Below are 26,177 nucleotides of genomic sequence, written 5' to 3'. Positions count from 1 at the left end.
AGGAAGTTCCTTTTTATTTGAGTTTTGCTAAGGTTAAAAAAATATATATCTATATAATGAATGGATATAGAATTTCTTCAAACATTTTTTTCTATAGCTATAGAAAAGATCACATGGTTTTTTTCCCTTTCATCTGTTAATGTAATAAATTATATCGATTAATTTTGGAAAGTTAAACCAACCTTTCAATCTTGGGAAAAATCTACATTAATCATGATGTATATTATTTTCATACCTTCCAGGTTTGGTTTGCTAATATACACTTGAGGGTTTTACATCTATGTTTAAGAGTGAGGTAGAATTCAAATTTTCCTTTCTTACATTGTTTTCTGGTTTTGATATTAAGGCTAACTTAGCCTCATGAAATGAGTTGGGGAATGTCTTCTTTTCTTCCATTCTTTGGGAGAGTTTGTAAAGAGTCAAAGAGCTCACCTGTAAACCTGTCAGAATCTGGGGTTTCTTTGTGGGAAGATGTAAAAAATTTTTTATGGGTTATAATACTATCCCAAAGGGCTGCCAATGGCTGTTTACCAGATGTCAAATGTTTTTCATAAATCCTGCTGAAGATAAGTTCCTGATTAACTTATTCCCCTGGAAGACTTCTGTTGGGGAAAAACAGTGGTGCTTGGAATATCTGCATAGAAGCTTGAAAATCCTAGCCACCATGGATCCCCATAATGCCAGTTCAAGTCTAGAGTCTATAGAATCCTGCTCTTTTAGTCAAGAAAAACCCTATGAAACAGTCACTGATTAGAGGGATTTCTGTAACTCCACGAGACACTATGCAGCCATGGCTAAGAGAATGAACTATTGGGCTGTCTGAAGTGAGTTTGAATTCTGGCACTGTAACATACTGGCTGCGTGAAGCTCAGACTTAATTCCTCTGAGACATAGTATCCTCATCTATGAAAGGGGGCAATAGTCATAGCTACCTCATAGCATTCTTGTGACCATTCATTCAGAACCTGCATGCAAAGTACTTTGCACAACGTCCGGCTGATAAGAAGTACCCAATAGACAGTTGCCATTGTAACTATGATGTGATAGGAAGCAGACAAGACCGATTTGTCAAAGGAGGGCAGCGGTAGGACTTTCTTACTGGGACTGGATGTAAGAAGGAAATATTCATTCTCTAGGACACAAGGGCCAGTCACGATAGTCCAGATTCCCTTTGAGGAAGACTAGGTGACAGGTGACTGACTGTGTGTGTGGGACAGGAATTTAAGAGTCTCTTTCCTGACACTGATTGGGCTAATCGCAAGCATCCTAAGGCTTCCAAAGAAAGATAAGGACTGGCACCTCTATGTAGCTGTGCTCTGCATCGGCGGCTTCTCCTTCCTCCTCCTCCCCCCCCCCCCTCCTCCTCCTCCTCCTCCTCCTCCTCCTCCTCCTCCTCTTCTTCTTCTTCTTCTTCTTCTTCTTCTTCTTCTTCTTCTTCCTCATGTTTGTTTATTTTTGAGACAGAGTGAGCAGGGGAGGGGCAGAGAGGGAGGGAGACACAGAATCCGACGCAGGCTCCAGGCTCTGAGCTGTCAGCACAGAGCCTGATGCAGGGCTTGAACCCACAAACTGTGAGATCATGGTCTGAGCCAAAGCCAGATGATCAACCCACTGAGCCACCCAGGTGCCCCTGCATTGGCTTCTTGGGACAAAGATGAAAATGTGACCCACACTTAAACCACAAAGACAAAATACTCTTTTTCTTTGTTTGTTTAAGTTTATCTATTTTTGAGAGAGAGAGTGTGTGAGCAGGGGAGGGACAGAGAGACAGGCAGAAAAACAAATCCCAAGCAGGCTCTGCACTGTCAACATGGAGCCCAACGCAGGGCTTGAATCCATGAACCATGAGATCATGAACTGAACCAAAACCAAGAGTCGGACACTTAACTGACTGAGCCACCCAGGTACCCCCCAAAATCTTCTTCTTTAAGCTGGGTCTTTTGGTTGGGCACAGTGATCCTGGCCCCACCACTCCCCTTTCCATTTTTCTATGTCATGCTTTCCTGAACTTAGAAGCCTGCTGGTAGGTTTTAGTACCAAAGCAGAGTCTGAAGGGGCACATACTATTAGGGCTTGTTCAAATGCTAGGGTATATCCAAACCTTAATTATGACCCTTGCCCTCCTAGTCATAACAGTCCACTTGAGAAGGAACTGCATAGCAATAATTATAATTAAAATTAAATCTTCTCATTGGGTTTCATTAAAGGTCATAAAAATTTAAAGAAGCAAAGTTCCTCTTAAATTTGGTGTGGGTCCTTTCATGGCATTTATTTGCAGAAGATGCTTGTTATGTAGCTACTAAGTACCGAGTGCCGTGCTTACCAGGATAGTGCAGACTGTGCAAGAAATCTTCTATCTGTTCTACACCAAGGTCCTGCCCTCACATTTGCCAGATAAGAGCATCCCAAAGAAGAGCAGTCTCTGAATATTTAGAAATTTAGAAATACTCTACTCACTTCTGATAGGCTGCACATAGTCTTTAGAAAGTAGCTTTTCACAGTGGAGAGAGTGGGGCTGACAATTCTTTCCTGGGCTAAGGAAAATGGACCCACAGGGAGAGTTGGATAGGGACAGTAGCGGACTAAAATCAGCCAGGAGACAATATAGCATAATTGTAAGGAACTGGGGTGCTGCATTCAGATTTCCCTGGGTCTGGCTCCCACTTTGTTACTCTTTTGCTGAGGAACCCTGGGCAAGCCTTCGAACCTGCCCATGCCTAAATTCATTCATCTGGTTTAGGCTAAGTTTGCTAGGTTTTCCTCCAAGGACTTGTCAATTTTTATGGGACTTTGGGGGAGATAGCTGGACAGGCCAACTGAAGTAGGACTAAGAATTAATTTTAAAAATCCTTTCCAAAGAATTGAGGAAGGTCAGAAATCATTTGACAACGTCAAATTCACTTGGTATCTTCAGAAAGTTAACTTCTTGCCATGTGTTTGCTGTCTCTTAATATTTTTTAAACTTTCTCAGTGGATATTACCACAACCACAATGGACATTTTTATTTAAAAATTTTTTTCTAATGTTTATTTTTGAGAGACAGAGAGACATAGTGTGAATGAGGGAGGGCAGAGAGAGAGGGAGACACAGAATCCTAAGCAGGCTCCAGGCTCTGAGCTGTCAGCACAGAGCTCTATGCGGGGCTTGAACCCACAAACTGTGAGATTATGATCTGAGTCAAAGTCAGACGCTTAACCGACTGAGCCACCCAGTCACCCCACCATGGACATTTTTAAAAAGAGAAAAAAGAGAATTGCTCACTGGCCCACCACATTATCAAAGCAGTTGTCCTTGCTCCCTTTGAGTAAGTAAGTCCCTTCAATAAATGAAGGATTTATGATCTTAGAGACCACAGAATCTGGAGCTCTCTTGGGCTGATACCCTTTTGTTGGCAAGTCTGCCTTTCTTCTGCCTCGCTATCATAGGTGACACTTGGGAAAGCACCCCATACAGAAGCTAAGGCCTCTGATGTGGTTGGTCATGTGACAATTTTTCCTTCTCATGGGATTGATAGAATGTGGCTACGAAGTCCTTTCTAAAGACAAACTCAGATATCTACAATGCGTGAAAAGGACATGTGATATTTTCCAAGCCAGTGCTTTAAAGCCCCCTCTGGATAGTGTGCTTCTTGTCTTTGTGATTCTGCTGAAATCAGGAGAAGCTGGTCCTCTCATGTATCAAATGAGATTTGAAAAGTTTTGATTGGCTGCCACTGCAGACCACCACCCCTCCCCAGGGGGCCCAGCCTGTGGTACTGAAGAGGCTGACTACCCTTTGGGTGAGCACTCTGCTGTCTTCTCCCTTCCTGAGTGAACCACACAAGCCCAGGGCCCCAGGCTGTTTGTATAATTGATGCATCTCACCTTCCAGGGCACTGCATCTGACAGGAAATAAAGAGAGAGTAAAACCTTTCCAGATGTCATGATACATGCTAAAAAGGGATGAAGACACGGACTTGGATTCAGAACGGGATCCCTAATTTTGTCCTGTCCTGTCCTTGTCCTTAGAGCAACACTAGAAGTATTTGTATCCCCAGTCTTTCAAACAGTACCTCAGCACTCAATAAAGAAGGTCAGTGTCTAAACCCTCTGGGGCAGATGTGAGGAGACCTATCCCTTCTCCCAATTCTCTCTTCTGCTGGTGGTAAGAATCTGCTAACATCAAACAATCAAGGTGTATTTTTTGGGAGAAGTTTTACTCCTTGTTTTTTACCTTCCCTAGATGTTTCCCAACTCAGTCTCTTCTCCCAACAACGGTTTTCCACAAAATGTGAATGTCATTTGTCTCAAAAGGAGGCTGTGTGCCATTGCTGTCGAGTTTGACTCACAGACCTCCATCAACATTTGGAGAGCAGCGATTTGTGAATGTCTGATGCCCTCCACTCAAGAAGCATCGTGAGTGTTCTGATCCCAAGATGAGGCAAGGTGAGCATGAGGTCAAGGTCGAAAAGAAGGCATAGTTGCTGCCCTTAAGAGGTATATAATCTCACTGAGATAAAATGGGAACACCCAAACAGATTTTGGAAATCAAACAACCTCAAAGTCTAAAACATACTCAAGTAATTTTCCCAAGGCCATAGAGCCAGCAAAGTAGGCTGAGCTGGGAGTCAAACCTAAAAATCCTGAGTTGAGAGCCAGCCCTCTTAGAGGTCTCTTCAGTATGCAAAGCAGTGTGTGTACTTTGGAGGTTGGACCAAGTGGCTCTGACTGCGAGGGCAGGAGGGTTCTCAGGGTTCAGGAGACAGTGAGGGCTGAAACCCCCAGATGAGCCCTCTTTAGCTCCCTGTACCTCATTTGCTGGGCTGAGTCAGGAAGAGTGTGTACGGTTTCTGGAAACTCTACAAAAAGGTCTGAGAAGAGATTTCCCAGCCATGGTGTCTTGTCTTGTCTTTTCTTTTCTTTTCTTTTCTTTTCTTTTCTTTTCTTTCTTTTCTTTTCTCTTTTTTCTTTTTTTCTTTTCATTTCTTTTCTTTTCTCTTTTCTCTTCTTTCTTTTTTATTTATATTCATGTTACTTAACATACAGTGTAGTCTGGCTTCAGGAGTAGAACCCATTGATTCATCACTTACATATGATACCCAGTGCTCATCCCCAAAAGTGCCCTCCTTAATGCCCATCATCCATTTAACCCATCTTCCCATAGACCCCGCCTTCCAACAACCTTCAGTTTGTTCTCTATATTTAAGAGTTTCTTATGGTATGTCTCTCTCTCTCTGTTTTTATCTTATTTTTCCTTCCCTTCCCCTATGTTCATCTGTTGAGTTTCTCAAATTCCATGTATGAGTGACATCATATATCTGTCTTTCTCTGATTGACTTACTTTGCTTAGCATAATACCCTCTAGTTCCATCCATGTTGTTGCAAATCAGCCATGGAGGTTTTATGGCATCCTTTTACAGCTTTCTAGAGGCATGGGCAGCAGGATCTCAGGGTGGGCTTTGGCCCTGTGCAGAGGCTAGGCAAAGCCTTAGAGAGAGGACTGACTACCTTTGGATAGTCACACATGATGCTCAGATGGCCAATGGCCAAAACAGAGATGTCACCACACCCAGGGTCACTTTACCCCATCACAGCCTGGCTGTCCCTTTAATAAGCAAACTTTTTTTTCTTAAGTGCTGAGGCCAGGGCACTCAGGTTCGTACTAACCATGTGAATCTTGAAAAATCCAAAGGCCCCTCCCTTGGCTTTAGAACCCTAGTATGTGGGAGCTGAAAGTGACCCTGAAGATAATCTCATTTGGTCCCCTGAGCCTCAGAGAGGGCAAATGGAGTGCTGAAGGTCACACATACCAGTTGGTGGTAGAGTTAGGTCAGGCCCATCACTGGGCGAGGGAGTCATGTTGGGGTAGCTGGTTCAAGGGGTTGGTTTACTTGTTTTCCAGACAATTTTTCACTCACTTTCCCCAAATATTTATTGAGATTTCCATGTACCTGTCTCTGTCCTCATGGAGCTTACATGGTAGCGAGGGAGCAGGCAACACAACAAAAACACACAAAACAAAAAGCAAGAAAACAAAGTACGCACTCTAGAGGCCACAGAGTTAACTGTAGGGACCTGCTTTAGATAGGGTGTTTTTGAATCCACATTTTCCCACCTTGTTAGGATGACCTTGGCCATGAACTTCACCCAAAATCAACATGTTGCCCATCCCTTGTACCTGGAAAGTGTGCCTTTGTGGGGCACTCAGCTTTTGGGGTAGGTCCTGTTCACCCTGTAGTACATGGCAGAGAGGGGCCTGAGGATGCATCAGCTGAAGGCTTATTTTTTCCACATATGGGAGGGAGACTGTAGTCTCAAAGGCAGGGCTGTCTGGCTTCCAGCCCATGGGTGCAGGTGTTTTTGTCCTTCTGACAAAAGCCCCAGACACTAAAGCTGTAAAGTATGGATGGGTACATCCTCAGCAAGGGAGAGCATTGATTAAGTTCAAAACCCCATGGCTGGCAGGGTATGAACAAGCCAGGCAGAATGACAGCAGAACTTGGCAGTGACGCCCTGTGTCCTTGTTATGCGGCATCTGTAGAGACCCAGTAGCCTGCGCTCACTTGCTCACCCATCTATCCCACAGATCTCTCCTTCCTACATTCACTTACATACTTATTTCTTTGTTCAACTTCTCACTTTTACGAGAATCCCCTCACTCATACACTCATTTCTGTCTTCTTTCATCCAGTCCCTTAGTCACTTAATCATTCGTTAATTCACACATGTATTCAGTTTCCTGTTTATGTTTATGGACTCACATACATTGGTACATATACATTCACTGGGTTTTGCTCTCTTCCTCACTCAAACATTCGCCCGACATTTACTAAACATCTCTCGTGTCAAGCTCAACTGGGCTTAACCCCGGAGGGGCCAGGAGGCACCACTTATGCTGTCCTTATGGAGTTCTTGGCAATAAAGCAGCATTTAGATAAATGCCAAAATGAGGTGTGAAATGACAGATGTGCATCTGGAGGCAAAGACCACTTACTGTGGGGGTTTGGGTGGCGCCCTCTCAGGTGATTCTTCTTCCCTGCAATGCCAGAAATGACCAGATACACATGGTATCACAAAGGCATTAAGGGCTTCAAAAGTTGCTAGACCAGTGGGTATTTGCATTTTAGAGGAGCAAAGAGGGGGCAATGTTTCAGCCCAGGGGTCAGTATGCTCTCTCTGTAGAGGGTCAGATAGTAAATACTTTCAGCTGTGTGGGTCTCTGTCACAACTACTCAGTGTTGCCACTGTGGTACCAAAGCAGCCACAGACAAGTCATAAAGAATGAACATGGCTGTGGGCCAACGAAAGTTCATTTTTGGACATGGAAAATGGAATTACATACACTTTTTGCATGTCATGGAGAATTATTCTTCTTTTCATTTCCCCCTATATAAAACTGTAAATACCAGGGCACCTGGCTGGCTCAGTCGGTGGAGTGTGCGACTCTTGATCTTGGGGTTGTGCATCCGAGCCCCATGTTGTGTGTAGAGATGACTTAAAAAATAAAATCTTAAAAAAAAAAAAAAGTAAAACGTTCTTAGATGGTGGGCCATGCAAAACCAGGCTATGGACTGCACTTGGCCTGTGGGCTGTAGCTTGCCGATCTCCTGTTAGCTTAAAGAAATGAACGTACAAAGGATAATTTTCAGGTGCCACTGGTGCAAACAGTTTGGGATGGGTAGTCCTCCTGGTGGCCACCTTCTCTGCTTATGTAGAGAGATGAGAGCCCAGTGAGCCCTTGATTCCAGGCATAGGGAACGTGGCTTTGAAAATAATGGGATAGGTATTCTCCAACCTCATTAATGGCCAGCCCACTTGAAAGTGACCCAGGAGAATGACTGAAATAATGAACTCTCTCCATGACCCAGTGCATGCTGGTTCACATGTTTAGGGTTTGTCTCCTACTGCTTGCCTAGAACTTGGCACATAATAGGGACTTAGTAAATCTTGAATGCCTGGCATTTGGCAGTTACACTATGCTTATGAACGGGACCACAAGGGTGGTGAGACTTCTGTAATCTGTGTCAGCTCAGGTCAAGGCTGAGGTGGCAGAGAAAGGCCTAAGAGCTCAGTTAGGTAGACTGAGCTGAGCCCAGCGAGTGGGGATGATTTATTCACATTTCTGACTCTGCCCTCTGTGTCCTCAGGGTGGCCCCAGACGCGGCTGTGAGAAAGCACACCTTCCCTAGCCCAAGTGTCTGTAGACAGACTGGTGTTTGCAATAGTCTCTGCATATGTAAGCAGGTTTTATTATGTATCTAGTTGTGCAATTTTCCACCAGGGCTTGATTGTTTTGGAGTGGGAAGAGAGGATGAAGGATGGATATTATATGCCCCAAAGCTTATGCTTTGAAATATAATAAACACTTTTTTCTCCGAAAGAAAATGGCCCATTTCCTTGGAAGTTTCCTTTCTCTTTTCTTTTTTGAAAACACTGTTCCTCATCAAAAACAAAATTCATGAAGCATTAACAAAAGGTTGTGATAGGAGCTCCTAACTTGCTTTTGCATGGAAATTATCTAAGAACGTGGCCCTTCTGTGCCTTCTGTAGAAATCCTCACCTGTGAAAAAGACCTGTTTTTCAGCTTATGCCTTGAGAAAGTATATAGCAAAGTAGCTTTTTTGCTGAATAACCCCAGGGATGCACCCTTAGCTCAGTGTAGTCCCCAGATAACACCAGAGAGGAAGGTATAGAATCACTGAATTATGGATTATGGGCCTGTACATGGATGGCAAACTCATGGCACATGTACCTCCATTTCCTCTTCCTGGGCCCATAACAGACACTGGTACTCAATCCCATCATTCTTCCTGGTTCTTGTCCCAGAACTGCTCCTAAGTTAAGTCAGAATGTTAAGTTAAGCTCCTAAGTTAAGCCCCACTCTAGCCGCTTGAGTGGGGAAAGAGGACTTGGAGGACAGTCAGGCCCAGGTTCTAAACACCTGACAAAGCACAGGTCACTCCCGCCATGAAGAATTATGTGGCCCAAAGTATCAACATTGCAGAGGCTGAGAAATCTTGTATGTGAGTATCTCACTCAATTCTCCAATAGGTCTATGTGAAAGATGCTAGTAGTTTTACCACTTTAAGATGAAGAAACCGAGGCTTTGCAGTGTCCAGCCACACGGCCAAGGTCATTGTGCCATTAAAGGATAACACTGCCCCATATGTTCCTGTATACTGTCCTCCTTGTCTCCTGACTCTTGCCCTGCACAGCCCTCTTTTTCTTGCCCTTTTAGTTTTCTGATTTTGGGAAGGGGAGGGGGAGAGCAAGCAACGGGGTTTGCATGCACATGTGTTGAAGCCCCAGTGGCCTTGGATATTGATTACCCCTGCTTCTGGCTCCCAGAGCTGAAGAGTCTATGCTAAAATTCCTGAGGTACAAGCTTGGCCGCTCTGTCTTTCACCTGGGCAGGGGCGGGTCTCCTGAGTGGCTCACCTGCTGGGATTAATTAGGAAAGTGATGATGTAAAGTTCAACTTCTCATTGGAGACATGCTGAATCAAGGAAGCAAGCTGAGCAGCAAGGTTAATTAGTGAACCTGCTTTGGTCACCAGAAACCAGAGAAGCTTCTCCCCAGAGGACCTGAGGGAGCTTGGGCGGGGTTGGGATCCAAGTGCAGGTGTGGCAGGTGGACCGGGAGTGCTGGCATTTGCCAGCGAGACTTCGGGATAAAGGCCACTGGACTGCCGGAGCTGAGGGGACGTACTCGTGAGGCCTTGCTTCACCTGTGTTTCTGCTTGTTTGTTTTAGTGAGTTTTGTGCCCATTGTGGGGCTCGAACTCATGATCCCAAGATCAAGAGTCACATGCTCTATTGACGGAGCCAGGCAGGTGCCCCGCTTCACCTGTTTTTGTTTGTTTTTTGTTCTTTTTTTTTTTTAATTTTTAAAAAAAATTTTTAACGTTTATTTTTGAGACAGAGAGAGACAGAGCATGAACGGGGGAGGATCACAGAGAGGGAGACACAGAATCCGAAACAGGCTCCAGTCTCTGAGCTGTCAGCACAGAGCCCGATGCGGGGCTCAAACTCACAGACTGCGAGATCATGACCTGAGCCAAAGTTGGCCGCTTAACCGACTGAGCCACCCAGGCGCCCCTGTTTTTTGTTCTTTAAACCTAGCTGCCTTCTGTCATCCTTCAGTCTCTACCTGGAGATCCTTTTGTCAGGCGGGTTTCGCCGACCTCCCAGATGAGGTGGGCCCTAACAAACTCCTTTCGTTCCTCATCCTTAGCTCACAGCATTTCACACATTCACAGTCTTGGAATCATGTACATACAATACTTTGTTTCCTATTGCTCTTCCCTGTGAGCCTGCAGGCTCGTAAGTACAGGGACCATGTCTGTCTTGTCCACTGCCTCACATGTGCCTAGTGCATGGGGGGCACCCAGAAATTTCTTTGTTGGCTGCTTCACTGATGGGCTGTGAGGAGCTTGGGCAACCACACAGGGGAGGACGGGGCCCACACAGAAAGCTGAAAGGTATATGCAGAAAATGGTGGACAGGTGGCCCTGCCTCAATCTTCACCTGGTCTCTCATCCAAAGCCATTCTTCCTGGAGTCATTCTTGGCTTCCTTCCCGTGGGTTCCCCCTTGGGATTACAGCTGAGGGTCTGAGCCGAGCAAGGAAAACTGCCCCAGGAGTCCCCTAGATAGAAGCCAAAAGTCATGCCCTTCCCTACTTCGAAATTGTCACTGCTTATCAAGGGAGCATAGGGGCTTTTGGAAGCGTCTGCACTGTGAGGCAGATCATCCTTCTGTGAAGTATGTGGCTCGTGAATGTTTTTCTCAGCAAGGCCTCGGGATGGGGGATGGTGATAGCTTCCTGACTTGACCTAACATTAATAGCAGAGTGAACACTTGTTGAGCTATTTACCACTGCCAAACCCGAGCCATTATCTCATGTACATGTATTGCCTTGTTTTATCCTCATAGCAATCTTATGCAGTTAAAAAAAAAATTACCATCAGTCCCATTTCACAGATGGAAAATGGAGGCCCAGAGAGATTATATAACTTGCCCCAAATTATACTGCTCAGTAAGAAGCAGAGTGAGAGTTTCATCCCAGATTTGGGGGCTCCCCAATCCCATGATTTCTTACTATACTGCCTGTGCTGAGAAACATTGCTAAAAAAGCTCTTTGCCTCAAAGAACTCTACCTGATACCTGGTGGGGCTGAGAAAACTTTGCAGTAGCCAGAGAGAAAGCAGGTCTCTTATGTGATGGTGTGCCTGAGCGCAACGAGGGACTGCAGCAATGACTGTCATTAACTAATAATAGGAACAGGTTTTCACTGTGTTACCTAACTTTAGAATGCACTGTTAACTAATTAAGCAACATAATTCTCTATCAGATGAGTTGTATCATTCCATCTCAATAACGAGAAAACTAGGATCTGGAGAGGCCGTGCAGCTAATGGGTGGGAGTACTCAGATCAGATTCTCTTTGGCCTCCCTGGTGACATAATGGCATGTCAGATGATGACGGCACCTGCCTTGTGCTAATAATGGCTACTGCAACCTGGGACTATATGACTCAAGGATGAGACATTAAATGATATGTCGTAAGGACTCCTAATTCTGTCTTAAATTGTAATTGCTTTTTTTGGAAGACCTTGAATCTGTCATAGAAATACCTTTCTCTGCCAGTTTTCTTTTGTATGAAATGAGACAAGAACCTCTCTCATCCCCCCCGTATCTGCTAGTAGTTGCGAAAAATGTACTTTAGGAAAGTCAAGTGGAAAAGGACACCTAGGTTTTCGAAGATGTTTGGCTTGTTGCCTGCTTTAAGTCAGGGGTTCTGCTCAGTCACACAAATGATGATACATTCTAAAAACTCTGCTTGTAGGAAAGAAGGTAGTAGCAATGGCTATAGGTAGTAGCAGTAACCCTGCATGGAAGGATCTACCCCTTTTGCAGATGAGGACACCTAGGATCAGTGGGGTAAGGTACTCAGTTCGTGGTTACTTCGGTATTAGATGGCAAAGCTGTGGCATGCAGCTTTGCCTGACTCAGAGCCTTCTTATTTGTACTAAGCTTCCTTCCTCTGTAGGGAAAAATAAAAACCAAACCAAAACCCAGCAGTATTAGGTTCCATAAGCTCCTTCAGCATTTTCACTATTTACTTTCTCACAATCTGTGTGATGGGAGAAGTTTTTCCTTGGAACTCGTGAAGTCCTTCATGTTCTGATTTATGTTCTGTTCCTCTTCTGGACCCCAGGAGTTTAAAACCAGTACATAAACCTAAGTTTGGAAAAACAAAATCAACACTCATTCCCACATGAATCCTGAAGCCCTTTCTTCTTCAGGCTGGGGAAGCCTAGGCCTTTTCTCCTGGCCTTAGCCCAGGGGTGGGATCCAGACCTCAGGAGGGGCAGAAGGGTGACCATGTGGCTGAGGAGGCCAGGATGCTGAGGCTGGCCTGAAGGCAGTGATAAGGATGTAAACAAGAAGACTGGCACAGGCAGGCAGCGGGAGATTAGCTCCGCTGGCAGCGGTCAGTGGAAAAAGGGGAGCAGTTTAGGGATGGTAAACACGCCAAGCCAGAAGGTGGTGAGAAGTGAGTCCTGTCTTTGAGCTAGGGAAACGCCCAGGAACAAACAAACAAGAAAGACACAGAGAGAGAAACAAAGAGAGACAGAGATAGAGGGGATATAGTGGTTGAGGCATGAACTTTGGCTTCCTCAGTATATGCTGAGCACCTATGATATACAGGTTTGGAAATCACTGTGAAATAATTTAGGTACAACTCACAGTATAACATCTTGCGCATATTAGCTCTTAGAAAGTAGTAGTCAATCTTGTAGAAGAATTGTAGCTTAAAAAAATTTAGGAGGAATGATAGATTTGGAATGTCACCATTTTGCAACCCCAAATGAATGTTCATGAATGGCACCTCAAACCATTAGATGAAAGGCTGATGGGGAACCTTATAATGGGTGGAGAAGGCTGACAACACCTGAATCTGAATAAACTTTAATGCAAAATGAGAGACATTCTTTTTACATGTAAAAGAATGAATTTGGACCCCTACCTCACAACACATACAAAAATTAACTCCAAATGTATCATACCCAAATGTAAAACTATAAAATTCTTAGATGAAAACATAGGGGTAAATCTTGTGGACCTGGATTAAGCAATAGATTCTAAGATATGACACCAAAAGTACAAGCAACAAAGGAAAGAATACACAGAGTGGATACTATCTAATTAAAACTTTTGTGCCTCAAAGGATACCACCAAGAACATGAAAAGGCAACCAGAGAACAGGAGAACATTTTTGTAAGTCATATATTTGATAAGGGACATGCACCTAGCATATATGTACATAGGTACAGAATTATTTTTTGGGGGGGGAGGGTTATTTATTTTGAGACAGAGGGCAGAGAGAGAGGGAGAGACAGAATCCCAAGCAGTCTCTGGATTGTCAGTGCAGAGTCTGTTGTGGGGCTCTACCTCACAAATTGTGAGATCATGACCTGAGCAGAAATCGGACACTTAACTAACTCAGCCACCCAGGTGCCCCCATAGGTACAGCATTCTTAAACTCAGTTATAAGGTAAGTGACCCATTAAAAATATAGCAAAGGATATGAATAGACAGTCCTCTAAAGAATGCATATCCAATAAACACATGAACAGATGCTTAGCCATCAAGGAAATGCAAACCAAAACCACAATGGATACCACTTCATACCCATTAAGATGGCTATAATAGAAAAGGAAGATAATAAAACAAGTGTTGGTGAAGATGTGGAGAAATTGGAACTCTCATAAACCATTGGTAAGGATGTAAAATAGTGTAATCACTTTGGAAAACAGTTGGCAGTTCTTCAAACAGTTAATAAAGTTACCATATGATCGAGTAATTCCACTCCTAGTTGTATAACCATATGAAAACACGTGCCCACACAAAAACCTGTACATGACTGTTCACAGCAGGATTATTTATAATACTAAAAGGCAAAAAAACTCCAGATGTCCATCGACTGATGAGTAGGTAAACAAAATGTGGTATATCCACACAATAGTCTATACAAGGGAATGTTATCAATCGTAAAAAGGAATGAGGTACTGATACCTGCTCTAACAGATGCACTTGGAAACATAATGCTAAGTGAAAGAAGCCAGCCACAAAGGACCAAAAACTGTGTGACTCCACTAAAATCAAATGAACAGGCAAATCTATAGAGACAGAAAGTAAATTGGTGTTTCCTGGGGCTGAGGTGGGGGTGGCGGGAAATGGGGAACTTGGGGTGATGGTTCAGAGGTGTGAGGTTTCTTTTTGGAATAATGAAAATGTTTTACGTTACGGTAATGGATGCATAACGTCTGGATATATTACAAGTCAGTGAACTGTGCCCTTAAACAAAACAAGACAAAAACCACAAAAGAAGTACTTAGCACTACCCATGACGTATTCCTGCCAAAAACCAAGTCTGAAGCTGATTAAGCCCCTAGATGTAACTACCAGTTTACAGAAAGCACAGGGGAGAGAGGCATGTGTTAAAAAATGCTGCAAAGAGGCAACTAGCAATACCCAGAATGCAAAAATCCAACAAGACACACAACTTGGCTTCTGTAACACATGCATGGCCAAGGACAAGACAAGGAGAGAGAGGGAGCTTGTGGAATAAAAGAAATCTAAGAGACATATCAACCCAATTCAAAGTGTTTACCTCATTTGGATGCCATTTAAACAAACCAACTGTAAAAAAAAAATTATAAGGCAAATATGGACATGTGAACACTGGCTAAATAAAGAAATTGGGGCAAGTGCTCTCAAAAATAACTAAATAAACATTAAAAAAAAAACCCAAAAGAAATCATTGCCCATTTTCTAATGTGTGATAATGGGATCATGGTTATGTTAAATTCTTAGAAATAAATACTGACTAAAATGTGTAAAGAGATGCTGAGATATGTGTGGATGAAGTGATAGGATGTCTGAGCTTTGCTTCAAAATAACCCAGTTGGGGAGCAGGTTCGTGAGTGGGGATATAACTTAAATAAGACTGGCCCATGAGTGGATAATTGTTGAGACTTGGTGTTATGTATATGAGGCTTCATTATACTCTTCCTTCTTCTTTTACAATGTTTAAAATTTTCCATTACAAGAAAGCTCAAAAAAAATGTACAGCATAGTGATTGAAGAGAAATCTAAAACTTGACCTCTAAGAAATTTTGACTGCTAAAATTTTTAGTAATAATCACAACAATCCAAATGCTAACCAAGCACTTTACATCCACTTTGCATCTTCTGATTTTCCCAACAGCCTTTCAAGGTAGGAAACCCTTTCTGGGTTCAAGGCCAGAGGAGGTTCTCCAGCACAAAACACTGCTTGCCTAGGTGGCTCCTGATGGTTCTTTCCCGGGGAGGGGGGCTGGGATCTGGCAGAGTAGAGGGCAGTAGATGCCCTGTGGTCCCAACCCGTGTCCGTTTTTGCTTTCAGATGTCCACCAGGGAACTCCTGCTAAGGCATTACTGATAATTTATGAGAACAGTTTAAGGGGCTGTCTCTAGCCAGGGATATACTCTTGAAATTTTCACAAATTTCAAGCACCTGTTAGACTCCACACAAGGCAGTTTGGGGCAGATAAAGATGATGTGGAACAAAACGGTTTGAGGGGACAGGTATCAATAAAATGGAGCCTTCCCAATTTTTACCCACGACCCTTGGGGACCATTCCATCAGTTCAAGAGTGCTAGGATAACTTAATTTATAAATAGGGATTTACTGAGTGAAAATTGTGAAGATGGAACATTTATATTGGGAGATATTAACATAAGACTAGAAGCATAGGATCAATCTATTTCTGTAAATTACCTTAGAAGGAGGGTTAGCTAGAATCTTAAGCATAAATTTGCATTGAGACGGTGTCCAAAGGAAAGAAATTTTCTTAATGCTAAGTCAAAACCATCTCTCATGGTAGTCCTGAGTACCATGAATTTGGGCTGAGAAACTCCCATCAAAGAGAGAAAAGGTGAGGGTCCAGACTTATAGTTCAAGATGCTGAAAGTTACTTTATCCAGAATATTTCAAATATGGGATTGAAAGGAAAGCTAGCTTTATAGACTTCAGAATTTCCCAAGATGTGTCACAGCTCATCTCCCCAGGAGACCAGGAAAGATGCTTGGACTTGTCATTATCAATGGGATGGAAGAGGTGTGGGGAATGGAATTACACTTCACTGATCTGCCTTTGTCCTTTCTTTAATCAGAAGAAGGGATGGGGATTGGTAATTATTTAAAAATTTGTTTTTAATGTTTATTTATTTTTGACAGAGAGAGAGAGAGAGAGAGAGAGAGAGAGAGAGAGAGACAGAGCATGAGCGGGGGAGGGGCAGAAAGAGAGAGGGAGACACAGAATCCGAAGCAGGCTCCAGGTTCTGAGCTGTCAGCACAGAGCCTGACACGGGGCTCGAACTCACGGACCGCGAGATCGTGACCTGAGCCGAAGTCAGATGCTCAACTGACTGAGCCACCCAGGCACCTTCTGTTTTTTTAAAAAAAATTTTTAATGTGGTAATTATTTTAAAAAGTCAGAGGTCTCTGACTTTGTTTTTAATTCTTGAGGCAAAACATGTTATTAGAAACCTTTGTTGGGGTTTTGGAAAGTGAGCAGTAACCTAAATGAATAAAACACCATCTCCTCCCTTAAGAAGTATTCAATCTTCGTGAGCTTGGTGAGAAGATATATGTGGGGTATTGACAGTACAAAGAAGAATGTGTTATAACTTGAGTAAAAACAATGTGCCGTGAACACAAGGGGAGATATTAATTTTGCAGGGGAGAACTGGAAAAAGGTTCCTTGCAGAAATGATATGCATATAGGGCTTGGGGTGTGGATATGATTGTGACAGGTGAATGCACCAAAAATAAATTCCAAGAGAAACAGCCTTTTGTTCATTGCTCATAATAATGCAGGCACCATGCTGGGTACAAGGACAAAAAGCAGAGAGGTGGCCTAGAATAGATGTACTGCTTAAAAATGTCAAGTAGATCAGGCTGCCTGGGTCGGTTGAGTGTCTGGATCAGGTCATGATCTCACAGTTTATGAGTTCGAGTCCTTCATGGGACTCTGTGCTGACAGTACAGAGCCTGCTTGGGATTATTTCTCTCTATCCCCTCCTCTGCTCATGCTCTCTTTCTCTGTCTGTCAAAGTAAATAAATAAACTTTAGTCTGTCCTCAAATCCTGACTCTGTTTCTAACTTTGAGACTTTGGACAAGTTACCTAATCTTTCTGTCCCCGAGTGTTCCTATTTGGTAAAATGGGCATACCAGTGCCTACTATGAACAGTTGTGAGGCTAGTCATGATGTCTGTAAGTTATCAGTATAGATGCTGGCTTTTAGTGGCCATTCAATAAACGGCAGGTATCACGTCTTCTGTGGACTGTAGGGAACCACTGGCAGTTTGGGCAAGAGAAGCAGCTTCATGGATTTGGGCTTTCAAGACATTGTGATAGAGGCCACGACTGGAAGAATGCATGGGGGTGAAGGGGTGGGTGGGGTGAGGTGTAGTGATTGAGCATGAGCTCTGTGAGACCAAGGAGGAGGCTGAAGCAACAGTCTAGGCAAGAGATGAGGACCAAAAGTAAGGCACTGGGATGGAATGGACAGAAGCCATGACAATTCAGGTGGGAAAATGAGCTTGCTGACTAACTGATGTAAGAGGTGAGGGAAAGACAAAACTCTGGAATGATGACAGGCTTTCTAGTTGTTTAGCAGTTCCACTAACCTGCATCTGTGATACAGGAGGAGGGGCAGGCTGAAGGCGGGGGTTAAGGGGATAAGTAGGGGGGTGGCAGGTGAGAGTAGGAGATAGGGGGTATACTGAGGGAGCAGAACCTCTTAGGAAGCCCAGCATTAGAGAAAACAAGAATGCCTCATTGTTCTGTGAGTGTGGGAGACAGTGGACAGGCAGCCTCCACATCGTGAACAAGTGAATTTTAGAATCTCTAGGGTGGGCCTGGCAGTTGTGACTTCAACTGTTCAAGGACATCTTTCTAATGCGTGCCCCATGCACTTGACTTTCTCCTTCTAAGGCGTCCCTTCTCAGTGTAGACCTTGAGATCATCTTCAGGACTCTCCCAGAGGCCAACTACATGAGTTCCAGTCCTCCTACTTAACCTTCTCACCACAATTTCCCAGGGAATCTACTCACCCTCTTCAGGTCTAATCCTGAATTATTTACGAGTACAGTTGTATTTAGTGCAAAGTTCATCTTTGAGGCCATTTCCTGATGTTCTAGCCAAATGTGTCAGGTGGTTTCCCACAGGTGAGAAGACACAAAGACAACAGGAAAACAAAATTCCTTACTCTGGCTTCTCTTTTCATATACCGCTGTGAACATAAAACTGATACCACTTATATGGAAGATAACCATCAGACCACATAATAAAAACATACAGTGTTGTTCAGTTCAGAGATGGGCAAGAACTTGCCAGAAGCCCTGGGCCCCAGGCCTTGCTCTCTCTTCCTTACCAAGGCAGACTGTCAAGTGTCAGTACCAAATTGGGACCTTCTCGATATCATCAATGGACTTGGGGAAAATTGGAAAGGAAATGACTTTCTCAGTCTACAGTTCTGTGTTGTTAAATTCTGAGTCTCTGTACTGCTTAAGTCAGTGCGGGTGCCAGCAGGTCCTCAACCCATGTTAGGAAGCCCTCACTCCACTATAGGCAGTCATTTATTTTTTGTGTCCCTGCCAGAGGGCGTTCCTTGATGGTGAGAGTTTACTCTTGGTACCTCAGCAGCATACACAATGGCTGGACACAGTTGGTAGTTCATAAAGGAACAAAATGATAGTAAACAAAAACGTTTAGATGTAAAAGACTTAGGGCAAATTCTTTACTGGAGAAGGGGGTGGGCAGGGAAGAGAATGGTGGAGGGCCTCGGTGTCTAAAGCGAGTCAGGTGACAAGTCTGAAAGAATAGAGGCTACAGATATCCGATATGAACTGCACTGACATAACACTGTTGCTTGATGAGGTCTCTGTTGATGGCATAGTGTAGTGACAAGAGTGTATGTTCCAGCATCACACATTTCTAGGGGTAATCCAGACTCTGATTGTTTACTAATTACATGAACTATGGAAAAACTATTTTTTTGGGGGGGCAGCTTAATTACCTTAAAGTAGTGAAGTACTAAAGTACTTTAGTAACTACCTAAAGTAGTGATAATATCTCCCTTACAAAGGCTCTTATCATCTTTCAGGATAGAGGGCAGGACTTAGGAGACTAGCAAATAAAGACTTTGCTATCAGAGTATATCATCCTATCTCTCTATTTCTCTATCCATCAATCATATTAGTCTCAGCAAGTGTTCAAGATGACTATTGTTCCTGTTGTTTTGGTAGTAGAATCCCCAGTACTCACTATGGTTATGAGCACACTGTAAGCACCCAACAGATGTTTATTGGTTGAAAAAGCTACACTGACCTGTGAGATCTCTACAGGAAATTATTCCTTCTCCAGGCTTTCCTGTCTGAGTATACATCACAACTATCTGCCCAGATGTTTAAGTCAAAAGTCTTGATTTCCTGATTTACTGAGTGCCTATTACAGAGTAGACACTGTGCAGGGTGCTGGGATGGGGAATAGAGGGGAAACCTGAAAAGTTAGATCCAACCTCAGCTCTCAAGGATGTTAGAGTAAAAAGGAAGCAAAAGAACTTGTCATTTGCTCAATGTTTTACCCATCTTTAGATGTAGCTTGTAAATGAAGTATTTTAAGAGCATTTTTGACAACACTTGGGCAAACATGTAGAAACACTTAAAATCCACAGCCATCTGAATTGAGAAAGGCTATTATCAATACCGTGCAAAGGTTCCCTGGGAATAGGATATGCAAATGCCAAATTTTGGAATTGTCACCTCTGTGAAAACTAGGAAGAAACACTATTTTACTTTATATTTTTTAATTAAATTTAAAAAAAATACTATTTACTTTAAATCCTACCAGGATTCTCCACTCTGCTCTAGCCTCTCTATGGATAAGGTAAATGACTGGAAAGAAGAATTTAAAGGCACATGAAAAGTGACTCTTGGCTAAATCTCTTGGGAAACCAACTGACAGCTGAGTGAGCTTGCTTAGATCTTCTGAGTGTGGGCTGTACTTTATAAATATCTACCTATCTCTCTCTCTCTATAAAAACGGCTTTAGAAAAATTCTGTTAGTCTTTGGCTTAATTGTGAGTCACTAGGCCCCTCATTTTAGAGAGAGAGAGAGTGTGTGTGTGTGTGTGTGCGTGTGTGTGGTGGAGGGAGAACTCTGAGCACAAAGCGTGTATGTACTTGTAAAAAAGCATTTGGAATGTGTGTGTAGGAAGGGAACGTTATAGTTTTTTATGTAAGGAGAGAGTATGTGGAGGGGAAAATGTGTATGTGTGTGTGCATGTGCGTGTGTGTGTGTGTGGGCATGTAGTACAGGTGGTGGGCTGAGGCACGTGAAGAACCAGCCTCTTGGAGATCCAGACAGTGGTATGAGATAGAAAATGTTGTTGATGGTGATTGTTTTCATTTTCGACCAGCATACAGGTCTTTGAGAAGCCCTTGACTTTCTCCTCCTCCTTGTCTTGTTAAAAAGGGATTAGAGTCCAATTAAGTCCTTTAATCCCAAGGTAGAGATTCATGTTTAAAAACAAGATTTACAGCTTTAAAAAAAATACATCCGTGCAAGTTGAAGTTTGTCCTTTCAAGCTGCCACCTGCCCAGTTCCAAAGAGTGTTTTCAGCAGAATCCCCAACATGCAGTTGTTCTTAATTACTTTGCCTCATACCTCCAGTCCTTCATCTTTCAAAGTACCCTCCAACCTAAATAGCCACATGCTGTTAGAAGTACTTCTGTTTCTGGATTGCTACAATCGCCCCTTGGTGTATCTCTCTTCATTTGGCAATTCAGTGATTGGGCTGAATAATAATAGTATTAACAGCTAATGCTTACTGGGGGCTTAGCATGTGCCACGCACTGGCACTGAGCACTTTCCTGTATTATCTTATTAGGTACTCCATATAAAAACACGCAGGGCTGGCTTTGTGTGTGTGTGTGTGTGTGTGTGTGTGTGTGTGTGTGTGTGTGTGTGTGTCCATGTGCCATGTATAGTCACATGGGGCTCTGTATTGAGAAGGGCTCTTCACTCGGTTTAATGCTCTGCTGTTGATGTATCAAAATTAAAAAAAAAAATTTTTTTTAACATTTATTTATTTTTGAGAGACAGAGAGAGGCAGAGCATGAGCAGGGGAGGGGGAGAGAGAGAGAGATACAGAATCTGAAGCAGGCTCCAGGCTCCGAGCTGTTTGTTAGCACAGAGCCTGATGTGGGGCTTGAACTCTCGAACAGAAAGACCGTGACCTGAGCCGAAGTCGGACCCTCAACCAACTGAGCCACCCAGGGGCCCCTTGAAATTCTTAGTCATTTTTGAGCAAGGGGCCTGCATTTTCACATTCCACTGGGCCCTGCAAATTATGTAGCCAGTCCTGAAAACACCCAGTAACCCACAATTTCTCTTTCCCTCTTTTCCTTCCTTTCCGCATGATGCCTAAGACATTGTCAGAGGATAGAATGGAACAGTGAATCTCTAATCATGATGCCAAAACTCTCTCTAGAAAATGGGTGCTACTGTCTCCTGGGAGAGAAGTTCTTTATGGGATGGAAACGATGTCATGGCTTTCAGCATGGGAAAGCACAGTGTCTGTGAAGATCTCGCAAGTTGTTTAACTCCTCTTGGCCTCAGTTTTCTTATCTATAAAATGGGGAGAACAGTAATAGTACCTAACTCAAGAGGCTGGTTCAAGGATGACATGGAATCATGTGTCTACATCTCTGACATATAATATACACATTAGTTGTTATTAGTGCATTATGGATGCTCAGCAGGTACTAAATATCCAATACTGTTTATGACATGGTGTGCATCACCTGCCTGACTCCAAGGTGCCCTTATCCCAGGGGTTTGTTTCCTACCTGCCCCACAGAGCTGGGAGGAGTATCTCCTTTTTCTGTGTGCTGGGTGATCACAGAGGGGTTGCTGGAGCTGATGAGCACTGGGGTGCTGATCTCCACCATATGGCGCCCCGAGGGAGAATGGACCATCCTGTTGAGAGTGTTCAAAGCTGTTGTGATGGAGAACTGCCCGGGCCCTTTCCTCCTGGACCCAGGGCCCCTGCGGAGGGTGGGCGTGTTGGCTGCTTTGCCTCGGGAGGATGAGGGTACCAGAGACAGGTTCTTTGTGCGGACCGACTGACGGCCTTTGTTCTTCTCTAGGAGGTGTCTTGCAGTGAGGTTGGGCTGAAAACACAGAAGGTCCATGAGAGGTTAGTCTTCCTGATCTGGTGTGAGCAGCAAGTCCTATCCAGGCTAGTCTGAAGCGGGTTCGGATGCTGCCACCTCAGCCATCACTCTGGTCAGCTTCCTCCTTTTATATATACGTCCCAGCTACTTGGCTGCATCAAGAAATTCCGACAAGTCTCTTGCAAAGTAGATATTACTCTCCTTCCTCACTGAGGTCTCCAGGGGTTAAAAATAAGTCATGATACTCTTCCCTGATCGGGAGCACTCTTCCTTTACCCATTTCTCCCAGGCACACCCTCCCCTTTTCCTCCTTCAGCCACTCCTGAATGCCACTGCGTGGGCTGCAGCTTCTATCCTTTTCCACCATGGCACTTTACACAACACACTGCAATCATTTCCTTCCCCCACTGGACTGTTAGCTACCTGATGGCAGCGAGCTCATACATGTTCGTCTCGGCCCTGTCCCACAGCGGATGCTCAGTGAGTGCTTGTGGAATCACGCATGGATGGACTTGGTCAGGTTTTCTCATCTTATAAGCATTTGAACCATAATGTAAATGTATTTGGGACTTTGAATCTTTATGCTACTTTTACTACTTTCTTTAAACACTTTTAACTCCTCACATTTCTCTCTTGTTCCATACCTCTTAGTCTCTAATATGCTGGTGTATGGAGAAAGAAAAGAAAAGAAAAGAAAAAATATAAGTGCAAGCCCTCATTTGTAGAGTTTCCCAATTTCTACAGTGCAAATAGCTACCAATGGTTTAACAACTAGCTAGCAAAATTCCTGAAAATATAAAAACCAGCTCTGACAATTTAGTACCAGCTAGGTCTAGCACAGGCACCAGCTGTGTTATATTTTGGGTTCAATTCCTTTGGAAGGCTGGAATACATGGACAGAGTTGTCCTCCAAAGCCATGTGTCTCATTCCACTTTACAGATTCAACTACAAAGATAAAAGGGAATTTGCCCATTTAAGAACGTTTTAATGACAATATGCAGATGATTAACATAGCCAAGATAGAAAATTTTATTTTATTTTTAAATGTTTATTCATTTTTGAGAGAGAGGGAAAGAGAAGGGGAAGGGAGGGGCAGAGAGAGAAAGGGACAGAGGATCCAAAGTGGGCTGTGTGCTGACATCAGCCGGCCCATGTGGGCTTACACTCACAAACCATGAGATCATGACCTGAGCCTAAGTCAGATGTTCAACTGACTGAGCCACCCCAGGCATCCCCCAAGATAGAAAGTTTTTAAAGAAGATACAATTTCTACCTCACAAAGCTTGTAATGCTGTGAAAAATAATCATTGAGTAGGGGAAGGGGCATTACTATGTCCAGTTTATTTTATCTATTTAAAAATTTTTTAAAAATATTTATTTATTTTTGAAGGAGAGAGAGACAGAGCGTGAGTGGGGGAGGGGCAGAGAGAGAAATGGAGACACAGAATCTGAAGCAGGCTCCAGGCTCCGAGCTGCCAGCACAGAGCGCACTCAGAGGCTGATGGGGGGCTCGAACTTACAAGCTGTGAGATCATGATCTGAGCTGAAGTTGGACACTTAACTTAATGAGCCACCCAGGTGCCCCTATTATGTCCATCTTATGTATGTATGTATGTATGTATGTATGTATGTTTATCTTTGAGAGAGAGAGAGACGGAGAGACAGAGCACAAGTTGGGGAGGGGCAGAGATAGAGGAAGACACAGAATCTGAGGCAGGCTCCAGGCTCTGAGCTATCAGCACAGAGCCCAATGCAGAGCTTGAACTCACAGACCATGAAATCATGAGCATGGCCAAAGTCAGATGCTTAACTGACTGAGCCACCCAGGTGCCCCTATTATGCCCACTTTAAAGATAAAAGGGCTGTGGCCCGAAGGGGTGACTTATAAATGGCACAGCCAGCAAACAGACAACCAAACAAGAAAATATCAGACAGAAGTAAGTGCTTTGACGTGATAAAGATGGGTTGGGGGAGATGCCTACTTTAGATGGGGGTGGGTGGGTCAAGGAAGTTCCCCTGAGAAGGTGGCATTTAACTGAGACACAGATGACAAGAAGGAACCAGCTGTGTGAAGATGGGGGTAAGAACATGCCAAGCAGAGGGATTATAATCAAGTAAAAAGATCATAAGGAGGGGGAAAAACAGTCTGAGAAAAAAGCAAGAAACAGAAGCTGGAATGGAGTGAGGAGCAGGTGGTAAAGAGACCACAGAGACAGGCAGGGGCGGGGTCACAAAGGTCCTGGGAGGCTCAAGTTTATTCTAAGTGTAAAGGAAGCCTTTGGCAGGATTAGGTAGAGGAGTGACACAATCTGATTTCTGCTTTTAAAAGCTCATGCTTTGCTTTGGCAGTTTCTTACAAAGCTAAACCCACACTTGGCATCTGACCCAGCCATCTCACTCCTAGGTAATTACTGAAGAGACAGGAAAACTTATGCCTGCTCAAAAATTGGTATGCAAATGTTTATGGCAGCTTCACTCATAGCTGCCGACAACTAGAAACAATGCATTGTCTGTCACCTGGTGCACGGACAGACTCTGGCACATCCATGCAGAGGAATGCGGCTTAGCAATAAAAAGGGAAGAGCTGCTGATATACCTAACTACATGGATGAATCTCCAATGCTTTGTGCTAAGTGAAAGACGCCAGACTCCAAGGCTACATTTTGCAGGATTCCATTGCTATGACATTCAGGAAAAGGAAAACTATAGGAGCAGAAACCAGATCAGTGATTGCCTGCTATTGGGAGTCAGGAAGGGGCTGACTACAAAGAGTCAGCATGTTGTTGCACTTTTTGGGGATGTTGGAACTATTCTAGATCTTTTTTTTTTAATGTTTATTTTTGAGAGAGGTGGGGTGCAGAGAGAGACAGAGAGACAGAGAGGATCCGAAGCAGGTTCCGCACTGACAGCAGACAGCCCAATTCGGGGCTCAACTCACGAACTGTGAGACCATGACCTGAGCTGAAGTCGGACGCTTAACCGACTGAACCACCCAGGCACCCTGGAACTATTCTATATCTTGATGGTCGTGTGGGTATACTGGATGCATTTACCAAAATGTATAGAAGTGGACCCGAAAAGAGTAAATTTTGCCATATGCAAATAAAAACAAATACATAAAAGTTTAGACTTTTATGTATTTGTTTTTATTTTTTTTTGTTCAGAAGTACCAGCGTACCAGCGTAGAAGTAGGGAGACTACGTAGGAAGTTACAGAAGTTGTGTCGGCAAGCTCTGATGGCAGTGCGGGCTCGGGACAATGTCTACATTCCTCAGAGCACCTATCCCTCCATTGTTGATTTAGTAAGAGGGCAACATACACTCTTTGAGTTGAATGAGTAAAGTTCTTTATGGTCATTCACAGCTAGAATGAAATCAATTAATTTTTTTTTTCCTGCTTCCTAATTGTTCTTTTTCCCCTGGTGAGCAACACCTTCAGTGTTTTCATCAGCAACATTGACAAAGAGCTTTGTGTGACTCTTGGTCTGCCTGTGTTCTGCCAACGTGATTAATAGCTCGGTTGGGGAAAGACTGCACATCTCTTAAATTTGTACCCACTCATTTGAAACAATATCCTTGAGGTTCATTGGGCTGAGCAAGGTTCACATAACCCAGGCAGGCCTCACTGGAGAAGTCCTGACAAGAATGGGTATAAGCTCAGCATTTGTTTTACCACCTTTTTATTCAGGTGTAATTCAATAAATCAAGTGATGCATTAACAAGAAAAATCCTGTTTATGCAAAAAAGAAAAAAAAAAAACAACCCATGCCACTCTTACCAGAAAGCTTTCCTTCTTTTCAGTTGCTTTGCATGGCACTGATAATTCAAAACTTGTTTAAAGAGTTCTTAGCAAGTGCTAGTCTTAATGAAATGACTGGAGTCAAAATTTAAGTACTGCTTTAAAAAGC

At 43.5% G+C, this 26,177-nt stretch overlaps 1 protein-coding gene across 14 annotated transcripts in view; it reads right to left on the bottom strand.

The window, feature by feature from the left end:
- The window catches only part of SH3RF2 (SH3 domain containing ring finger 2), a 137,942-nt gene that overhangs the window by 39,454 nt on the left and 72,311 nt on the right, over positions 1–26,177 (bottom strand). For 13 of the 14 annotated variants that reach the window (XM_053222618.1, XM_053222631.1, XM_053222668.1 and 10 more), the window contains one exon: positions 21,943–22,266. The exons of the other annotated variant lie outside the window; for it this stretch is intronic. In XM_053222618.1, the coding sequence (XP_053078593.1) occupies positions 21,943–22,266 (324 nt within the window). The remainder of the gene's footprint in view (positions 1–21,942; positions 22,267–26,177) is intronic. 14 annotated transcript variants of the gene reach the window in all.

This window comes from Acinonyx jubatus, chromosome A1, assembly GCF_027475565.1.
Source record: "Acinonyx jubatus isolate Ajub_Pintada_27869175 chromosome A1, VMU_Ajub_asm_v1.0, whole genome shotgun sequence".
NCBI classification, from domain to species: domain Eukaryota; kingdom Metazoa; phylum Chordata; class Mammalia; order Carnivora; family Felidae; genus Acinonyx; species Acinonyx jubatus.
This window is presented reverse-complemented; position numbering and strand designations above follow the sequence as displayed.